General features: G+C 46.5%; 1 protein-coding gene across 5 annotated transcripts in view; it reads right to left on the bottom strand.

The window, feature by feature from the left end:
* The window catches only part of NKPD1 (NTPase KAP family P-loop domain containing 1), a 55488-nt gene that overhangs the window by 15436 nt on the left and 18811 nt on the right, over positions 1–21241 (bottom strand). Inside the window, exon 1 of one of the 5 annotated variants that reach the window (XM_083515840.1) lies at positions 14400–14844. The exons of 1 other annotated variant lie outside the window; for it this stretch is intronic. Coding sequence is in view for 1 of the 4 variants with exons in the window: in XM_083515837.1 (XP_083371963.1) it covers positions 14400–14444 (45 nt within the window). In the remaining 3 variants the exon portion in view is untranslated. Of the gene's footprint in view, positions 1–4599; positions 4837–14399; positions 14845–21241 lie in introns of those variants that run through there. 3 more of the 5 variants (XM_083515837.1, XM_083515838.1, XM_083515841.1) reach the window with 3 other exon arrangements.

The raw sequence follows: 21241 nt of genomic DNA, 5'->3' as shown, positions 1-21241 counted from the left end.
TTTAATTGTATTATTGGCACTTGAGGAGAATCCTGACTACACCGTTTATCTTATGTATTTCCACAAAGGCTGGAGGCTGCTTTTCATTTTCTTCTACGTGGAATTAAACAAGTCAGTTGGGCTGTCATTTCCCTGCTGCTGCTGCGGCATCCGGCTGGCCACCCACAGCTCAGTCCCAAGGGTTAGTTTGTTCCTTCGAGAGGTGAAGGAAGAGATCGCAATGACTCGGCCAGCTAGGCAGATGGGAAACTGCCTGATACGAGGGCAGACATCTATCTTCGTGCTGACTTCATTGACTGGCAGCGACTACGAGGCTTAAGAGTGTTCTGAAGCTTGTATTTAATCTGCTGGCGCCCTAAATCAATTAGTTTGCTGTACTAGGTATTCAAATGACTTGGCACTCTCTATTGTGCCAAGTGAAAAAAACTCTGTTTTGCGCAGTGAGTAACGCAGTGGTGAGAGCATCATGTGTTCATGAATTGCCTGGCAAGGCCCCATGAAGCACTAAGATCAGATTGTGAAATGCTTTATTTCCTTTTGAGGAACATCGGAGGCTAGAAGAAGTCCTTACTGGATCAGACAAAAATCCACGTAACATAGTGTCCAGCCCAATTGGTGAAGTGCCCCCCCCCCCAAGAGCTCATAAACAGAACAGGGTGGGTGACAACTGTCCCTAACTCAGACAGGTAAACTACATCTCACCCTGGAGGTTCCACTGAACAGCTGCATTGGCAATGATCAGTCCATGTGGAACCTCCATGCGGAGAGGCAGTCAACCTGTAAACACCAGATGCTGAAAGCAAGCAATGGGGATGCCTGTTGCCTTGTAGGCTTTTGAGCAACGGAGGCCCTTCCCCATGTTCCCTCGTCACCAGAGATTAAGCAGGTGACTACAGGAGAGACAGGACCTTTTCTGTGGTAGCTCCCTGGCTTTGGAATTCCCTCCCGAGGGACATTTCCCCTCTGCCAACTACTATATGGGCACCAGCCCCAAAAAATAAAATAAAAATTTCCTGGTCTTTGACATTAACTGTCATGACTTTTACGTCATTTGCTGGTTTTATTCTGTGTTGCTGCTTTAGTCTATACCTTATCATTTTATTGTGTATTGTGTACTAGCAACATTGTAATAGGCATGGCTTGGGAATTCTAAGAAAACAACGTATCAGTGCAGTTTTGAAACCAGTGACTAAAGGTTCAGTCCTCGATCTTGAATCAAAACGGCATCCTATTGTATCTGAACACAGAAGAAAACCTGGTCCTTGATCACAGGAACCATTGTGCAAAAATGGGTTACAATATCTTAAGAGATGTCCAAAAGGAAACAGAGAAACAACTTTCCCAAAAAATATAGTAGATTTTTAATTTCTTGTATGCTACCTTGAGGATCTTTAAAAAACAAATAGAAGACCAGTTGTTTGTTTTTTTAACCCACTTAAATAATAAGCCACACAATTAAGTACAGTGGTACCTTGGTTTACGAACTTAATCCGTTCTGAAAGTCCGTTCTTAAACCGAAACCGTTCTTAAACCGAGGCACGCCTCCCGCCTCCGGATTCCGTTCTTAGATTGAGGTAAAGTTTGCAAACTGGGACACTACTTCCGGTTTTGCAGAGTTCATAAACCGAATTGTTCGTAAACCGAATTGTTCGTAAACAGGACTGTTCTTAAACTGAGGTACCACTGTATCTGCACATGTGAGAGAATGTTCCTTAAATCTTATACATTGCATACGCATTCAACTATCTTATATTGCTTGCAATACATCACCAAATAGTTGGAGAGGCTGTGGGGATAAAGGGACTTTTTTCCATCTTTGTTGGGAATGCCCAAAGGGTGCCTTATTCTGTAATGAAATCTATCAGGAGACATCAAAGATGATTAAAACACATGTTCAATTGCTCCTCAGTTACCCCTAATAAATATGTGGACAGATACTATGTGGACATTTCACCAAAATGAACTTCTGACATAGATGCCCGCAGCTGCCAGGACCTCTATGGCACAACAATGGAAAAATCTGATTATATCATTACGGTATAAAAAATCTATAGAATTTAGGTATTGCTGATAAAATAGTGCATAGGTTACAGGTCTCTAAGGGACAGGTAGATTCTGCTCATTTCTACTCAACATTGTGGGACTTTATGACATATCGTTTTAGTTTCAGGTTTTCAAGTATGTCGTTATCTTAAATTAGGTGTTACTACTTAATACGCTTAGTTTATGTGTGCCCTGTTGTTAGTTGGATACCGTATTTTTCGCTCTATAAGACGCACTAGACCACAAGACGCACCTAGTTTTTGAAGGAGGAAAACAAGAAAAAAAATATTCTGAATCTTAGAAGCCAGAACAGCAAGAGGGATCACTGCGCAGTGAAAGCAGCAATCCCTCTTGCTGTTCTGGCTTCTGGGATAGCTGTGCAGCCTGCATTCGCTCCGTAAGATGCACACACGTTTCCCCTTACTTTTTAGGAGGGAAAAAGTGAGTCTTATAGAGCAAAAAATACGGTATATTATGGGTTTTGTTTGTTTGTTTTAATTGTTTGTCTCTGTGGTTCTATAATAATTTGAAAAGCAATTAAAAAAAAACTAGAGAAAAAAGAGAGAAAGAAAACCAGCTGACCACTGTTGGAAGCAGGAAACAGGGACTGATGGGGACATCGGTCTAATGAAGTACGGCTCTTATGCTCCTGTTAGGAGCAGAAGGGAAAAGGGTAAGGAGAAGGGAAAAGGCAAAGGAAGTTTTAAGTGCTCAGAGTGGGCAGGCCTCATCAGAGCTGGGTGATGTAAAAGGATGCAAAGGCGTAATTAACTGCACCAGCTGGAAATGCTACAGACTGACAGAAAAACACTCAGAAAATCAGGTGTGGCAGCCACACTCCTCAGCTGCTGTCTCTCCTTTCCAGCAGGGAAGAATGGAGCATGACTAAGGCTGCGGAGGAGGCGTCCCAGTTTTCAGGGCCATTATGGGACGCCAGGATTTTAATTACCAGTGACGAGAGCTTATCGATTAAGAGAGAATTTCCTGCTTTCTCATCCTCCTCTGCTGCCCTCTACTGCTAGCGTGGTTGAAAAGCGGCAAGGAAACATTCAGAATACACAAATAACAAATATCATTACATTTGCATACCTGACTCTACAAGCTCAGACTTAGCCGTTATTCAGGCTGACCTGTGCTTTTAAACAGCTGTGGGACAGGCAGAAATACAGCAGGTGAAGGCCCCCCCCCCACGTTACTGGCTGGGGAAACTTCATTTCATTTAGCTCAATTGGTAGAGCATGAGGCTCTTAATCCCAGGGTTGTGAGTACGGGCCCCACTTCGGGCGAAAGATTGCAGGGGGTGGACTAGATGACCATGGTGATCCCTTCCGACTCTGCGATCCTATGACCTTGCTCACAAGTTAATGGGAGCTGCGGCTGGCTGAGGTGTGAAGGACACCTGGAGAGAAAAAGCCATTTTGCCAGCAGCAGCAGCAGCCTAACCTGCAAGCCAAGGTCACAGCTGGGTGCAAAGAGATGACCATTTATGCCCAGTGTAAGGTAGTTTCTGTGGGAGTATATTGTATTTAATTATGGGGTGTCAGAGTTTTTAGGGGGCTAATCAGGCTGGGATAGCTGGGATAACAGGCTTGTTGGTTTCTGAATGTCTGATGTAGATTTCCAATTTCGTTGTTCTGTATGGGACAATGACAATAAAGATCTTATCGTATCGTATCGTAACTCCCATGCGGTGGTAATCTGGTCGCCCTGTGCTGTCTTGCCGAAAAGAGCAAGGGGAATTTACTACTCTGTGTTTCTGGTCTTGTGGGCAGAATTCTACCACCTCTCAGTGCCTGGCCGGAAATGTGAGGAAGGAGGTAGAGTGTGGTAAAATTGCCTTCTCTATTTGCCAACGTGGCGTGAACAACTACCTTACCCAGAGGCCCCTTCTCCATTACATTTTGGTGACAGTCCTCCTGCCCGAGTGGTGTATCCACTTCCAGTGGTAAAATATAGGTAAAGGGACCCCAGACCATTAGGTCCAGTCATGGCCGACTCTGGGTTTGCGGCGCTCATCTCGCTTTACTGGCCGAGGGAGCCGGCGTACAGCTTCCGGGTCTTGTGGCCAGAATGACTAAGCCGCTTCTGGCGAACCAGAGCAGCGCACGGAAACGCCGTTTAGCTTCCCGCCAGAGTGGTACCTATTTATCTACTTGCACTTTGATTTACTTTCGAACTGCTAGGTTGGCAGGAGCTGGGACCGAGCAACAGGAGCTCACCCCGTCACGGGGATTTGAACCGCCGACCTTCTGATCGGCAAGTCCTAGGCTCTGTGGTTTAACCCACAGCGCCACCCGCATCCCTAGGTAAAATATAGGACGCCCTTAATAACCGATTATTCACGCCTTTCTGGACAGTACCACAAACTGTGCCTGAGGGTGGGCACGTCACTCTGCCGAATTGGATGACCAGCCCTTTCGCCCTCCGAGGGTGACGCCTCGCTTAAATGGCCGGCTGCCTTCACTCGCCCAAAGGGCATATGTGGTGAGGTGTATCTGAGGTCCTACCAAATTTCCCATCTGACAGCCGCAAACCCAGAAGTATCTCCAGACTTACCCTAGATCATATCAAGGGCCTTTGGGTGTCAGCAGAGCCAAACTTTCTCAGGGTCTAAAAATCCTCATGTGGCCTCGGCACTCGGAAGTGCCGAGAAGGCTGCTCCAGATGCTCTCGTCGCAGCACTGAGAGGGAATCGTGCTTTATTCCCTTCCTGGTACTTAAAGAGTAGGCAGGCAGTTGGGGAACATTCCTTCCTCGCAGCCTCCACCCCTCTTCTGCGGGCTGAGGATCGCAGGAGCTCCCTCAAACCTCCCCTGACCTGTTTTCGTGGGCCGGGTTGCAACAGGCGGGGGGAATGTGGGGGCGGACTTGGCCTCGCCGGTAAGGGACACGGGGTTCACACGAGTGCTGTGGTGCCCAAGGGCAGGAAACCAGCCTCTGCCAAATTCTGTGATTATTTCAGTCTCCTGTGTTAATATGCATCTCTCTAAAGAAGAAGCTTTCGTTTTCATTAGGTCTCCCTATAATTTGTAGCATGGACCCAGGCACCCCAGGTTTCGCAAAGAGAAATCAATCTATTTGGCACATGCAAATCATAAGCAAACGATACATAATTGATTGTGCTTATTCCCGTTCCCCAAATGCATTGTGTTTCCTTTGCGCTGAAACAAACGGGGTGGAATAACATAACGTCAACATAACTTACATGAACTTTCGTAAGTTAGTAACTTTGCCACAGCAGACAGTAAGACTTGGGGCGCATTGAATTTTTCAAATTTCAAATTCCTGGAATGAGGGGAAATGGAAACAGGAACGCAAATTGCAGACCATTGACGGAGGTCAGTATTGGAAATTGCCCGATCGAAGATGCATGGTATTGGGTGGTGGTGTTGTTTTAGTCCGCAAACGCTATGCAAATAATTACATTATTTACTGCATTGGTTTTTATGTTTCTCCTCCACTGAAGTGCTTAATTACACAAATAACGCTAGTTTCAGAAACAGTGGATAATGAGACAAATAATTTAGGTTTTGGCGGAAGCTGACCTATAGCAAAACTGATTGTGACAAACGCATTACTGGATGGAAATGGCTGCCTCGTTCCACCGCTGATCTGAGGAGCAGCTCATATGGTGCCTTCATTTTTCAAGGCTCCTCGCAGCAGCCGCATCCGGACAATCATAACTTGGCTTTATAAGCCGAGATAGGAACATAGGAAGCTGCCTTCCACTGAGTCAGACCATTGGTCCATCTTGCTCAGTAATGTCCACACTGGCTGACAGCAGCTCTCCAGCTTTCCAAAGAGGGAAAACTTCCATCCCTTTGCCTGGAGGTGCCTGGGATCAAAGATAGTGCTTTGAAAGGGGCTTCACAAGACCCTCATCATCAGCAGGACAAAAAGGTCACCGGATGTCTTTGTAAGACCAGGTGACTGATAGGTGGCCAGAGCCACCCACACCTATCAAAGCTCATAATCCAGCTCCCCACCCCTGGTTTAATCTACGGAAGTCTTCCTTGTTACTTTGCCATCTGACACAAAAGGAAGAATCGAAGGGGCTGTGTCCTTGGCCGAAACACTGAATGGGCTGAGATTTTTTTTTTTTAAGCTTTATGGTTTTATTTTGAATACCAGGGTTGTGAGTAAGTTCATCAAGCCACCAGAAATACATTGGTGACTACAGGCCCCTGCCCCCTGCGCTTACACACGCCGGCTTATGCTCACGGCACTGGGAAAGAAATGAAATAATTCGACCCAAACCTGGAAACGGCAGGAGAGAGCTGGAGAGTCCTTGTGGCTCGCGAGGAGACCCTCCCTGGAGCCCGAAGATGACGTCAGTGAGGGCAGAGGAAGCCCTGAAGAGACCAGAGGTGCAGCAGGGCTTTGTTTGCACTGCTCAGCCTCCCTGCCTAACAGCTGATGTGCGGGGTAGCGCAGCTACCACAGCCTCTTTCCCACACGTCCTCTGGCCTCCTGCCGGCCCCAGAGCTTCAATTCTAGTTGCGGATAATTTTGGATACAGTATTTTTGGTATAGATTGAAGAGAGCAACAGAGAGGGTGTTTAGAGGGTGCTCCCCACTTGGCGTGATTTCACTTAGGCGTGTGGGAGCTGCGTAAGTGAGGGGACGCTTGTATTATTGTACGCTTGTATTATTACAAGTATTAATAGTATTATAATAGTATTATATAGTAGTATATAGTAGCATTATATAGTATTATAATAGTATTAATATCATATGTATTAGCAAACTCAAAAGCGGGAGGGGAATGTTAATCATATATGGTGATAAAGCAAGCGTCCCTTTGTAAAACATCAAATTTTTTTTGGTCAGTTGTGTAAAAAAGAAAGGAGATCCTGTAGCTAGATAAGAAAAAAGCCCCGCCTAGACCCTACATCCCATTTCCCATAGTGACCAACCAGATTCCCCTAGGAATCCCCCAAGCAGTGTATGAGCACAACGGCGCCCCCTGCTGCTGCCCTCCAGTTATCGACATTCAGAGGCATCCTGCTTCTACTGTTTGTGTTATGATATTTATATATATTTGTTTTAAGTCTCCCCAAACACCTTTGGAGAAAGGGTGGTTTTTATAAATATTTCAAATGTTTCAACTTCTAAACGCCTGCTGGGAACTTTTCTATTCCTCCAGGCCTATGCAGGCAATTAAGAACACGTATTTCTACCATGATTCTTGTCTGCTTTTAACTTTTAAAAATGGTTTTTACTGTACAGTTGTACAACTACCTCTGATTCAGGAGGCTTACATGATTAGTTGCCACTGAATGTTTTTCCTCCAGGAACTTTGACTCATCCCCTTTGAAAGCTGCCCAACTTTGAGGCCACTGTCTGTAGTCCAGTGCCACCTAGTGGCGTAACAATATATTGTAGGGATGAGGAACCGGTGGTCCAGTTGCCATCAACTCCTTCCAGCCCCAGACAGAACAATTCAGTGGTCAGGGGTGGTTGGAGCTGGGAGTCCAGCAACATATGAGGAGCCACAAGTATAACAGCACTATTTGCACAGGTAGGTATCAGAACACAAGGGGTTTGATCCAATTCTGCAGCTCTGCTTCACATGTTCATGCAACAGGCCGTCTTTGTCAACTCCCCTCCCCTCCAGCCCTTCAAAATCCACTCCAGAGGATTGGAGGACACCCACACACACACAAAGAGCAGATTTGGGTGGCACACAGTGGGATAGGAAGAAACGGCAGTCCTGTTGTAAGAGCAAAACTCAGCTTGTGCAGCATTGTATACAATGCAGAGTCTTCGCCTGATAAAGAAGGACAATTTGTACTGATATATTAAAGGTAAAGGGACTCCTGACCATTAGGTCCAGTCGTGACTGTCTCTGGGGTTGCGGCGCTCATCTTGCTTTATTGGCTGAGGGAGCCGGCATTTGTCCGCAGACAGCTTCCGGGTCATGTGGCCAGCATGACTAAGCCGCTTCTGGTGAACCAGAGCAGCGCATGGAATTGCTGTTTACCTTCCCGCTGGAGCGGTACCTATTTATCTACTTGCACTTTGAGGTGCTTTCGAACTGCTAGGTTGGCAGGAGCAGGGACCAAACTGTTAGGATATTTCCGTTCCACCTTAAAAGGGAGCAGGCTTTTGTGAGTCACAGAGTCTGCGCATGTCCTGTTAACAGGATGTTTATGTTTGCTGATTCCTTTCGTTTTCAGTTGGCCGAAGATGCTGACACAGAACGGTCACGTTTTCTTTTGTTCTGTTAAACGCTAATAAAGTCTGAAAATTATGCTCTTCTGCGGTGCAAGCTTTTGGCTGTGTTTCTGCTGATAAACAGTGTACACCCAGCCCTGGGATGTGGCTAGGAATTTCCAGAGGCTTCGTGTCGCTAACTGCTGGATCTGCCTGTCTACGGGAGGCCGATGGATCGTCCAGAACTCCGGCTTGGGGGCTCATGATGGACACTATCTCCCTGGCAGTTTCCCAACAACAAGGTTTCGGGCCCAGATTCACGGCACCTACAGGAGAGTAAAGCTGCAACAGACTGCGTTAAAGAGGTATGGTGGGAAAAGCGAAAGAAAAGAAGGGAGGCATTTGGCTTTTCTGTTTTACCTCTTTGATCTCCGGCAGATTAATTGGCCTGGGAGCCGAGCCAGAAAGGCTTCGTGATTAATGAGCTGCCAAGATAAGGGGTCTTTGAAGGCATAGGGCTCACGGCTCAAGTAAAAAGCTGAGATGGATCTCTTACAGACCTCAGAAAGTGCTCCGTGTCCACTAAAGCTGAATGGCCACAATTATCAGACCTGGGCAAGGTACTGTGAGGGCCAGATGAGAAGGCTTGGAGTGTGGAATACTGTTTCTGAGAACCCCCCAGCCCCTGTGACAGATGAGTGGAAAGCACAGGATTCGAGAGCCATGGGAATAATTTTGCTCTCAGTAGCTCCTGAAGAGTTAATCACCTTGGCTGGCAAGGCAACTGCCCGTGAGATGTGGGATGGGCTTAAAGCCTGTCATCTCCGACGAGAGGCTGGGTCTGTGTTGCTTTATTTCAGGAAGCTGCACAGGAAGCGTTTGGAGCCAGGGGAAGATCTTAGAGCCCACGTTTTGCAGTTGCAGCATCTCAGACAGGAGTTGGCTCAGAGAGGTTTCAATATGCCTGAGTCACTGTTTGCTATTCTCATCCTGGACTCCCTGGATGAAAGCTATCATGCCGTGGCAAGTCAGCTGGCGACCCTCCCTGCGCAAGACCTCACTGCTACAAAGGTCTTGGCAACTTTGCAAAATGAATATGATAGAAGGAATGCAGCTGAGTCGGCTTGTGCACTTCAGGGGGAGCAAAGTGGGACAGCATTCCAGCCTCCAGGGGGGGCCAAAGCGTTGGCAGCTGTGAAGTGCTGGAACTGTGGGAACCAAGGTCATACTCAGAGGTTTTGTCCAAAGACTGGAAATAAACAGAGGAAAAAGCCTGCAGGTGGCCCGAAGCAGAAGGGGGGTGGAAAGCCTGCGGCGCCAGGGAAAAACAAAGCGATGTTTGCTGGCACAGCTTCACCAAAGGCTAAAGGCACGTCTGCTGGCCAGGAGCAGCAGGGGGGCAAGCTGCAAAAGCCCAAACCGCTGGAGAACAAGGGTTTGCTTGCTGTAAGGACTGCTCCAACAGCCAAAGGCAGATTTATTGTGGATTCAGGTGCGAATCGCCACGTTTCCAAGGACAGGCATCTCTTTATCTCCTTCAAGCCTCAGGAAGGTGAGATCCACCTGGCTGATGGAAGGACGTTGCAAATTGCTGGAGAAGGGACTGTGAAACTTGCAAGTTTGCACACAACCATCAGCGGTGTACTATATGTTCCAGGCGCTGCAAGCAACTTGTTGAGCGTCCCACAGCTTACTGGGCGTGGTTTTCAGATTTCCTTCAAGAGGAGCGTCTGTGTCATCAGTAAAGGCAAAGAGGACTATTTGCATGCAAAGTTTATGGATGGTTTGTTCCATATAACTTATGATGACACTGTTGCTGTGAATAATGCTGATTCTTGTTGTGTTGCACAAACTAACAAAGTTCTTCATGCAGGTTGCATTCACGATGCGCATCGAAGGTTTTGTCACCTCTCTTGGAAGGCACTGGCCAAGATGCCAGAGGTGGTTGAAGGTTTGAACATCAAACCTTGTAAATTTCACATGAAATGTGTATCTTGTGCAGAGAACAAGGTGAAGGTTGCTCCAAAAGGCAAGGAGTCTAGCAGGCAGGCTTCCAAGCCCTACCAGCTAGTGCATGCGGACCTGGTTGGTCCACTAGCGCCCTCTATAGGAGGAGCAAGGTACTTCATGATTCTGATTGATTCTTTTTCTAGGTACATTCATGTGTATTTGCTCGAACAGAAATCGCAAGCGTTTCCGAAGTTTAAGGAATTCTGTGCTTGGTTGGAGAATGTGCACAGTAAACGTATTTCTTGTTTTTTTACTGATCGGGGCGGGGAATTCACTTCTCAGCAGTTTGAAGCTTTCCTGACTGAGAAGGGAATCCAGCATGACATGTCAACGCCCAGATCGCCATGGATGAATGGGCTTGCGGAGAGAGCAAATCAAACATTGCTGCAAGGAATCAAAACCTTGTTGCATGATGCCAATCTCCCTGATAAGTTTTGGGGGGAAGCTCTGGGGAATTTGGTTTATACCGTTAATCGCAGATTGTCATCACCCATTGGTTGTACCCCCTATGAGAAGATGTTTGGTAAGAAACCCAACACCAAACACATGAGGATTTTTGGTTCGGACATGTGGGTACGCACACAACAAACCAACAAGCTTGGGAAGCGTGGGGCACATGGTTTGTTCATGGGGTACGAGAAAGGTGCATACAGGGTGTGGATGACTGACTCTAAGTCCATAAAGTTCACAAGGAGTGTTGAGTACAATCCTAAGTGGGGGGAAAATGTGGGAATTTTCCAGAGTTACCCAGAGGAGGAAGAAGGTGATGTCAAGCAAACAGCTAAAGCTGAGGAAGCTGCTGATGATGAGGATGATGAGGATGATGATGATGATGATCAGAGTTCGGATTCCAGTTCAGTGGGCGGCGCTGCTGCTGATGTCAGTGAGAGTGATGACACAGCAGACTACCAGAGCGCAAAGGCCTCAGTCAGACCATCTGATGCGTCTGACAATGAACTGGAAGAACCACTGTTCACCATTGGTCATTTTTCTCCTAAGAAAGAGGAGATGAGTCCAGAAGACTTGCGTCTAGTACGCAGATCTGAAAGGGCGACCAAAGGCAGACCTCCAAAGAGGTATGCTGATGAGTTTGCTAAGACAGCAACTGCTGTTCTTAGTAGCTCGGAGAAGGTGTGGGAACCTTCAAGCTTCAAAGAGGTTCAGGAGTTAACCTCTAAAGATGCTGAGCCTTGGCTAAATGCCATGAAGGCTGAAGTTGATTCCTTAAACAGGAACCAAACTTGGGAACTGGTACCGGTAGTCCCAGGAATGAGACTGGTTGGCAGCAAATGGGTCTTCAAGGCCAAGACAGACCAGAATGGCAAGGTAGTCAGACACAAAGCCAGATTGGTTGCCAGAGGTTTTTCACAGGTACCAGGACAGGATTACCACGAGACCTACTCACCCACAGTCAAATATGAGAGCATTCGGCTGATGCTCAAGGTCGCTGCGGAGGAGAAACTGCATGTTTCCCACCACGACATTAATACAGCTTTTTTGTACGGGATTTTGAATGAACAGCTGTTCATGCTTCCACCTGATGGGATGGAGATACAGAAGGGAATGGTCTGTAAACTGCGGAAATCCTTATATGGTCTCAAGCAGAGTGCCAGGTGTTGGAACACAAAACTCACTGAGACATTGCTTTCTCTAGGTTTTCACCAGGGCAAAGCTGATCCATGTGTGTTTGTCAAGGAGGAGGGGCAAAACAAACTGTATTGTTTATGTTTTGTTGATGATCTTCTGATGTTTTGGAAGAATCAGGCTTTTTACCAAAGCACCCTAGCTCAACTGAAGGAGCACTTTGACATGAAGGATCTTGGTGAGGTATCCAACTATCTTTCTCTGCAGGTGGAGAAGGACCAAGCAGGTAATTTTCTGGTACACCAAACACAGAAAATTGCTGATGTATTAACCAGGTTGAATTTGGTTGATGCTAACCCAGCAGACACACCGATGGTGACAGGTTACCAGGTAGACAGTACTGCTGAAGCGTTTTCTGACACAACGCTGTACAGATGCATTCTAGGCAAGCTGAATTTCATTGCCAGATGTTCAAGACCTGACATAGCTGTAAGCTGTAATCTGCTTAGCAGACATGCCAACAATCCTACGGTTCAGGATTGGAAAGCTCTGAAGCGCATAGCCCGCTATTTGAAAGGGACTATGCACTACAGGCTAAGGTTCACCAGTCAGAAGACTGGAGGTCTTGAAATCTTTGCAGATGCAAGTTTTGGAAGTGACACCACGGATGGGACAAGCACTTCTGGAGTATGCTACATGTACAACCACTGCCTGTTTGACTGGTTGTGCAAGAAGCAGACAACAGTGAGCCTAAGTTCCTGTGAAGCAGAACTCAATGCTCTGTCATTTTCACTCATGGATTGTGAATGGTTGATGCAACTGTTTAAGGACATCAGAGTGTCTGTAAAATGTCCTATACAAGTGTATCAAGACAATAGATCGTGTTTGGCTTTGCTGAACTCCGAGAGTTGCAAGCAGAGAACCAAGTACTTGCAGATTAAGTTACATCGTGCAAGAGAGTGTATCCAGAAAGGACTGATTCAGGTGTCCTACATGGCAGGAAATGAAATTCCTGCTGATCTGTTGTCTAAGGTTGTTAACAGAGAACAACATAAGGTTTATGTACAAAAGTTGCAATTGGGTGAACCACAGGTACAACAGGTTACACGGAAAGGGGGAGGATGTTAGGATATTTCCGTTCCACCTTAAAAGGGAGCAGGCTTTTGTGAGTCACAGAGTCTGCGCATGTCCTGTTAACAGGATGTTTATGTTTGCTGATTCCTTTCGTTTTCAGTTGGCCGAAGATGCTGACACAGAACGGTCACGTTTTCTTTTGTTCTGTTAAACGCTAATAAAGTCTGAAAATTATGCTCTTCTGCGGTGCAAGCTTTTGGCTGTGTTTCTGCTGATAAACAGTGTACACCCAGCCCTGGGATGTGGCTAGGAATTTCCAGAGGCTTCGTGTCGCTAACTGCTGGATCTGCCTGTCTACGGGAGGCCGATGGATCGTCCAGAACTCCGGCTTGGGGGCTCATGATGGACACTATCTCCCTGGCAGTTTCCCAACACAAACAACGGGAGCTCACCCCGTCGCGGGGATTCGAACCACTGACCTTCTGATCGGCAAGTCCTGGGCTCTGTGGCTTAACCCACAGCGCCACCCGTGTCCCGCTGATATATTAGGGCTGTGTTAAATCTGAAGAAAGTGCATTGGAGCGTTTCATTCAGTGCTGAAGTCTCAAGTGTCATTCAAAATCCCATCAGTTTTAATAGAGCTAGGAGGAACATTTCACCTGTAAGCATCTGGTAGAATAAACCCATTCTTTCTTTAAATACACTGGATATTAAACCCTAAGCAGTGTGAAACTGTTCAGTATCGGATTTCTGAGTTTTAAAAATCTGTTTTATTTATTGCATGTATATCATCGTACTCTACAGATATTTGCTAAGAGTTAGGTAAAGGTAAAGGACCCTGACAGTCCAGTTGCAAACGACTCTGGGGTTGCGGCGCTCATCTCTCTTTATTGGCCGAGGGAGCCGACTTTTGTCTGCAGACAGTTTTTTCAGGTCATGTGGCCAGCATGACTAAGTCGCTTCTGGCAAAACCAGAGCAGCCGTTTACCTTCCTGCCAGAGCGGTACCTATTTATCTACTTGCACTTTTTGGTGTGCTTTCGAACTGCTAGGTTGTCAGGAGCAGGGACTGAGCAACGGGAGCTCACCCTGTCGCGGGGATTCAAACCACCAACCTTCTGATTGGCAAGCCCAAGAGGCTCAGTGGTGTAGACCACAGTGCCGCCCGTGTCCCTTTGCTAAGGGTTAGCAGCCTGCAGATTTTGCCCTATTAACTAAATAAAGTTTAAAGGTTATCATAAGCTGAGATGTGCATTTCATTCATCACCCGGCAACGGACAGCCTACTTTTCAACAATGGCTCCCAGTGCAGGATATATCTCAGACAGGAGATATGATTGCTCGAAACACAGCAGCTTGGAATAGAACGTGAAAAATGCCCTTCTTCTGGCAGCCTTTGCCAAACATTTGGGGTCTTCCAGATGTTTTGGACCACAACTCCTATCAGCCCCAGCCAGTCCAAAACACCTGGAAGGCTGCATATTGGCCAAGGCTGTTCCAAGGTCTTTTGTGATAGAGTCGCGGATGTTCCTACCTTTGTGATCTCCTCTGCCTGGGTTTTCCTCCCCTCCGAATTCATTTAAACCGCTTGATCCTTGCTCTCACTGTCCTTCTCCTGTTCTCATGGAAGATCCCTCTTCCCCAGCTCTTCTTGTGTCCTCCTGCTCTGCTGGCTCTCTCTCTCACACACACGTGCAGACATCCATTTGGCTTCTTTATTTAATCCCTCACATGCCTTCGGTTGCTACCATGAGTTTGCAGGGGGTGGAATGCTGTGAGTAACACCCTGAGCCGCGTTAAAAGTGGAACCTTCTCCAATCAAAATAATAATTACTTGGTGTCAAGTAGAAATTCAAGCTCGGCGAGGGATGGAGTTAGACGCTTGCAGAAGAGGGAGGAGGAGGAGGTGGTGGTGGTTGTGGTGGGGAAGAAATCACCTTCCTTCCTTGGAATGTGAGTCAGGAAGAAGACATTTATTTCACTGATTCAGAGTTCGGAGACTCCCATATTTTTTCCCTTGTCATACCAGCAAAGAATTAAATTATTGTTTTGTTTATTAAATTTGTATGATACTGCCCTTCATCCGGGGATCACAGGGCACTTCACAACATGAGGGATACTTCTTTTCTCTCAATGTCCAGGAGTAGATGCAAGAAACACTGGAATGACCATGAGCGACTCATTCAAAACCATGAGCAGGATGTGTGGACAATGGGCTGAGCTGAATCTAGGAATGTGCAGAGCTGTCCATGTTTGTTTCTCATTTCCCATTCTCCATATTGTTGCATCACTTTGCACGAGAAGACAAACCTAGACAGCATCTTAAAAAGCAGAGACATCACCTTGCCAACAAAGGTCCGTATAGTTAAAGCTATGGTTTTCCCAGTAGTGATGTATGGAAGTGAGAGCTGGACCATAAAGAAGGCTGATCGCTTTTGAATTATGGTGCTGGAGGAGACTCTTGAGAGTCCCATGGACTGCAAGAAGATCAAACCTCTCCATCCTTAAGGAAATCAGCCCTGAGCGCTCACTGGAAGGACAGATCCTGAAGCTGAGACTCCAATACTTTGGCCACCTCATGAGAAGAGAAGACTCCCTGGAAAAGACCCTGATGTTGGGAAAGATGGAGGGCACAAGGAGAAGGGGATGACAGAGGACGAGATGGTTGGACAGTTCTCGAAGCTACCAGTTTGACCAAACTGCGGGAGGCGGTGGAAGACAGGAGTGCCTGGCGTGCTCTGGCCCATGGGGTCACGAAGAGTCGGACACGACTAAACAACTTGCACGAGAAAAACAGAACGCCTGAAAATTCATCAGCTCATTAGTGTGAATTTCTCCAAATACTGTATGCACATGTTTCTATGTAATTTCTCCTAATTTACATATTTTGCAAAGCAATTTCCCCTAATGTACTGGACATTTTGGCGCTATTTCCACTGTACATGCATTTGTATGGGAGAATGTGATGCTGATGACCAATACCAAGGCCCATTCGGCTTGAGCACAGATTTATGGAAGCAAATTCGGATTGAATATCCTTTATTAGGCATATCAAACATTATCAAACAGACACCGTATACAAATTGTGCAAAATACGAGCTCAACATAACAAGGTTTGTCCCAGTCAGATCTTTAACTCCAGAGAAAATCAATTTGCATAAATAATACAATACAACACTACCACATCACCGATCAGTTAAGAACCACTAAATCTCTTTATATTGGCCCAGTCTTTCTCCATGGACAGCACTCAAAAATTCAGCCACTATTAAAGTAATTTGATCATTCCTGTCCGAGAGCAGGTCCAGAACTGTTGGTAGCATAGAATTGAGTCTGTTGAGTTGTAAGGCCTCTAATAATTGTCTTCTGGCATAGATGCCAAAATCAGAAGAAAAGAAAATATGCTCCAAAGTATCAGGTTCCCGTTTACTACATTTGCAGAGACGCTCTGATTCTGGGAGAGCTAAATATCTATGGAAGCGAATTGTGGGCAGCTTCTACCCAACAGAAGCGACATCTCCAAGCCTTCCATTTGCACTGTGTCGGGAAGAATTGGGGCATCATATGGCAGGACAAAGAAAGATGCCCACATTCCTTGCGTGTGCACACTCCTGCCTCAGCGACACCTGTGCTGGGTTAGTCATGTCCACAGAATTGAAGATGGGATCCTCAAAGATGTGCTCTATGTCTGCAAATGTGACAAGGAGGTTGGCAGCATTAACCGCAGCACTTGGAGACAAGACAGTTCATGCACCCATAGCAGTGACCAGGGGAGAAATGACCTCTGGGAGGAGGGCAGAGAGAAGAAATGCTATGGCGCATCTGTAGCAGCAAAACCCAACGCCTTCCTCTGCCCCAGCTGCAACAAAACATGTCTCTACCATATTGGCCTTTACAATCCCATCAGGCACTGTGAATCCCCAATGGTTAGACATTGCCCCCGATGGCGCACTCTTCCATTGTCTCTTGAGACAGACAGATGATAACAAGAATCTAGCTAAGGTGCTACTGGATAATTTTTTATTTTTATATCTGTATTTCGACTGCGTCAGACCAACACGGCTACCTACCTGAATCTTCAGTGAGGGGGGGAAGTATTTGATCCCCTGCTAAATTTGCCCGTTTGCCCTCTGACGAAGTCATCTTTTGCAAAGGGATCAAATACTTCTTTCACTCATTATCATGCACATCAATCTCTGACTTTTGTCTTCTGAGTTTCTGGGGGTTTTCCTGTTGTTATTCCATCTCTCACAGCTACAATGAACCTACCAATAAAATTATGGACTGGTGGTTTCTTCGTCAGAGGGCAAATTGGCAAATTTAGCAGGGGATCCAATACTTTCCCCCCCTCACTGTAGCTAAGGTGCTGCTGGACAATTTTTTATTTTTATATACTGTATTTTTTGCACCATAACACTCACTTTTTTCCTCCTAGAAAGTAAGGGGAAATGTCTGTGCGTGTTATGGAGGGAATGCCTACGGGTGGCATGCCTACGGATTTTCCTCCTCTAAAAACTACGTGCGTGTTATGGTCGGGTGCGTGTTATAGAGCGAAAAATACGGTATATTTTGACTGTGTCAGATGAATATGGCTACCTACCTGCATATAAAAAGATGCTAACATGGTCACTCCAGCACGCGAAGAACTGCATTGCAAAATTACTGTGTTTCAGTTGGTGTGTTACTGTGGAAAGTGTGAATTAGGCAGGTTCATCTTTAAATGTGCCCCACCCCACCCCTTAGCTGCAAGACACCTATGGCTGCCAGACTTTTTTTTTTTTAACTACAACTCTCTCCCATACCCTTTAGCAATAGCCTGGCTTGCAGAAATGTAACAGGCAAGGCTTTTCCTGTCCCGTTATCTCTATGCTAGGAAAAGCTTCACCTGCTACATTTCTGCATGCCAGGCTGCTTCTAACGGCATAGGAGCAGGCCAGGAAAAAAAGCTGGCAATTTTAATGTTGCACAAACACGGGATCTGCCTCCGTTCCACGGAGTTCCTGACCACGACTAGTGTCCACAGGTATATTCCCTGAGCATAGAAATGTCCCTTTTCTGAATCAAAGTTTCCCTCAAACTGTACTGTCATGAATTAGAGCATTCTTGATTTTAAAAACATGTCTTTGGTTGCTTTCAGGATGGCTATGTCCTGCCTCCATGGTCAGAGGCATTAATGGTTCTGAATATCAGATGCTGGAAACCAAATACGTCTCTCTTGAAAGACCTACATTGGCTCCCAGTACGTTTCCGAGCACAATTCAAAGTGTTGGTGCTGAGCTTTAAAGCCCTAAACGGCCTCGGCCCAGTATACCTCAAGGAGCATCTTCACCCCCATCATTCAGCCTGGACAATGAGGTCCAGCACCGAGGGCCTTCTGGCGGTTCCCTCACTGCGAGAAGCAAAGTTACAGGGAACCAGGCAGAGGGCCTTCTTGGTAGTGGCGCCCTCCCTGTGGAACGCTCTCCCACCAGATGTCAAGGAGAACAACAACTACCAGACTTTTAGATGACATCTGAAGGCAGCCCTCTTTAGGGAAGCTTTTAATGTTTGATGTATCACAGTATTTTAATATTCTTTTGGAAGCCGCCCAGAGTGGCTGGGGAGGCCCAGCCAGATGGGCGGGGTATAAATAATAAATTATTATTATTATTATTATTATTATTATTATTATTATTATTATCTCTGTGTGTGTTTTTACAGACATCTGCTTGTGGGTTTCCTACATGCATTTGGTTTCCTCTGTGAGAACAGGATGCTGAACTATGTGGGCCATTGACCTGATAATAATAATAATAAATTTTATTTATACCCCGCCCTCCCCGGCCAGAGCCGGGCTCACAGCGGCTAACACCAATAAAATCACAGTAAAAACATAATAGGAGAAAAAGAGGGGGGGACCCAATTTAAAATATAGGTTAAAATGCAATTTAAAATGCAGCCTCATTTTAAAGTAGCTGATAAATCATAAGGGGAGGGAAACATGGGTCAGACAGAGTCCAAGCCAAAGGCCAGGCAGAACAGCTCTGCCTTGCAGGCCCTGCGGAAAGATCTCAAGTCCCGCAGGGCCCTGGTCTCTTGTGACAGAGCGTTCCACCAGGTTGGGGCCAATGCTGAAAAGGCCCTGACCCTAGTTGAAACCAATCTAACCTCGAAGAAGAAGAAGAAGAAGAAGAAGAAGAAGAAGAAGAGGAGGAGGAGGAGGAGGAGGAGTTTGGATTTGATATCCCGCTTTATCACTACCCGAAGGAGTCTCAAAGCGGCTAACATTCTCCTTTCCCTTCCTCCCCCACAATAAACACTCTGTGAGGTGAGTGGGGCTGAGAGACTTCAGAGAAGTGTGACTGGCCCAAGGTCACCCAGCAGCTGCAGGTGGAGGAGCGGAGACGCGAACCCGGTTCCCCAGATTACGAGACTACCGCTCTTAACCACTACACCACACTGGCTCTCCAGATCCCAGACCTTGAGGCTTGGGACCTCCAAAGTGTTGTTATTTGTGGCCCTTAAGGTCCTCTGCAGGGCATACCAGGAGAGGCGGTCCCATAGGTATGAGGGTCCTAGGCCGCATAGGGCTTTAAGGATCCAGCAGGCTTGTGTTTGGTTCTCAGGGTCTCCCAGGCATCCTGCTCATTGAGCATTCACACTAATTTGCACAAAGTTTGCATGCAGATTATACAACAGGTGTTGGGAACTCTTTGCCCTCCAGACATTGCTGAACTACAACTCCCATCAGCACCAGCAAGCATGACCAATGGCCAGTTCTGCAACGTCTGGAAGGCAAAGGGTTCCCAACACCTGTTATACAACATTGCTTACTGAGCATCCATTCTTATTTGTTTGCAAGGAGGTTACATGACTTTTCATCAGGCAACAGTTATCCTGCACTTTCTAGCATGTTTCCTCCCTCACTTCTCTTATTGTGTGTTGTTGTTGTTGTTTAGTCATGTCCAACTCCTCGTGACCCCATGGACCAGAGCACGCCAGGCACTCCTGTCTTCCACTGCCTCCTGCAGTTTCGTCAAACTCATGCTGGTAGCTTCGAGAACACTATCCAACCATCTCGTCCTCTGTCCTCTCCTTCTCCTTGTGCCCTCCATCTTTCCCAACATCAGGGTCTTTTCCAGGGAGTCTTCTCTTCTCATGAGGTGGCCAAAGTATTGGAGCCTCAGCTTCAGGATCTGTCCTTCCAGTGAGCACTCAGGGCTGATTTCCTTCAGAATGGATAGGTTTGATCTTCTTGCAGTCCATGGGACTCTCAAGAGTCTCCTCCAGCACCAGAATTAGAGCTCAATGTTTTGAGGAAGTGGGTTTATTGCACTCGAGTAGCAAAGCAACTATAACCATGTAGCCTCAATTTTCTGGTATGTGATTGAATCCCACCTGAAAAGAGTGTCATTCCGGAAGTGCTTTTGGCCTTTTGCAAGTACCGTATTTTTTGCTCTATAAGACTCACTTTTTCCCTCCTAAAAAGTAAGGGGAAATGTGTGTGCGTCTTATGGAGCGAATGCAGGCTGCGCAGCTATCCCAGAAGCCAGAACAGGAAGAAGGATTGCTGCTTTCACTGCACAGCGATCCCTCTTGCTGTTCTGGCTTCTGAGATTCAGAATAGTTTTTTTCTTGTTTTCCTCCTCCAAAAAGTAGGTGTGTCTTATGGTCTGGTGCATCTTATAGAGCGAAAAATACGGTAATTTCTTGGAAGGTGGGACTTTGATCTTGAGCCTTACCCTTAAGCAACAACAGATCGTTCAGAATCATTTAACGGGTGAGTTGTTACGCTTTCACTGTTAAAGAGCTCCTCAGTTATGCACTCTTGGTTTGCGAATGTAAAGCATGTTGGCGGCGTAAGGAGATTGCATTAAAGAACCAAAGTTATGTTACACAACTCTACAGCGAGGCCTCTCCACCACTCATTTTCCAGCAGCAACACTTGACGGCTGAGGTGCCTCTGCTAACTGCCCTGTCTTGCTGACTTACAGGATTGGCAAAAGAAGGGGGAAGTTGCAGATTTGACTCATGGAATCACCTGGAATGTGCCCATATGTAGGAGGCGGATGTGGTAAAAGCACATGGACTTGTGTGGGAATAACAATTAGCTTTCTGTTGTGTCTGACTGGTGCGTATTATTATTACTGGCGGGACTCAAGATTGCATACAGATAAAAACAAGAAGCTCTAAAAGCATCGAAAAGGAACTCAAGGAGGAGAGTGCAGGGTTCTGTTCCCCCCTTTTTGATTATGTTCTCACAACAGCCGTGTGAGGTAGGTTAGGCTGAGAGGCAGCAACTGGCTACCCAGTGAGCTTCATGGCTGAGTGGGGATTTCAGCCTTAGTCTCCCAGGTCCTAGTCCAGCACTCTAACTGCTAGACCACACTGACTAGC

Source organism: Podarcis liolepis (assembly GCF_965112155.1).
Source record: "Podarcis liolepis genome assembly, chromosome: 7".
Lineage (NCBI taxonomy): Eukaryota > Metazoa > Chordata > Lepidosauria > Squamata > Lacertidae > Podarcis > Podarcis liolepis.
This window is presented reverse-complemented; position numbering and strand designations above follow the sequence as displayed.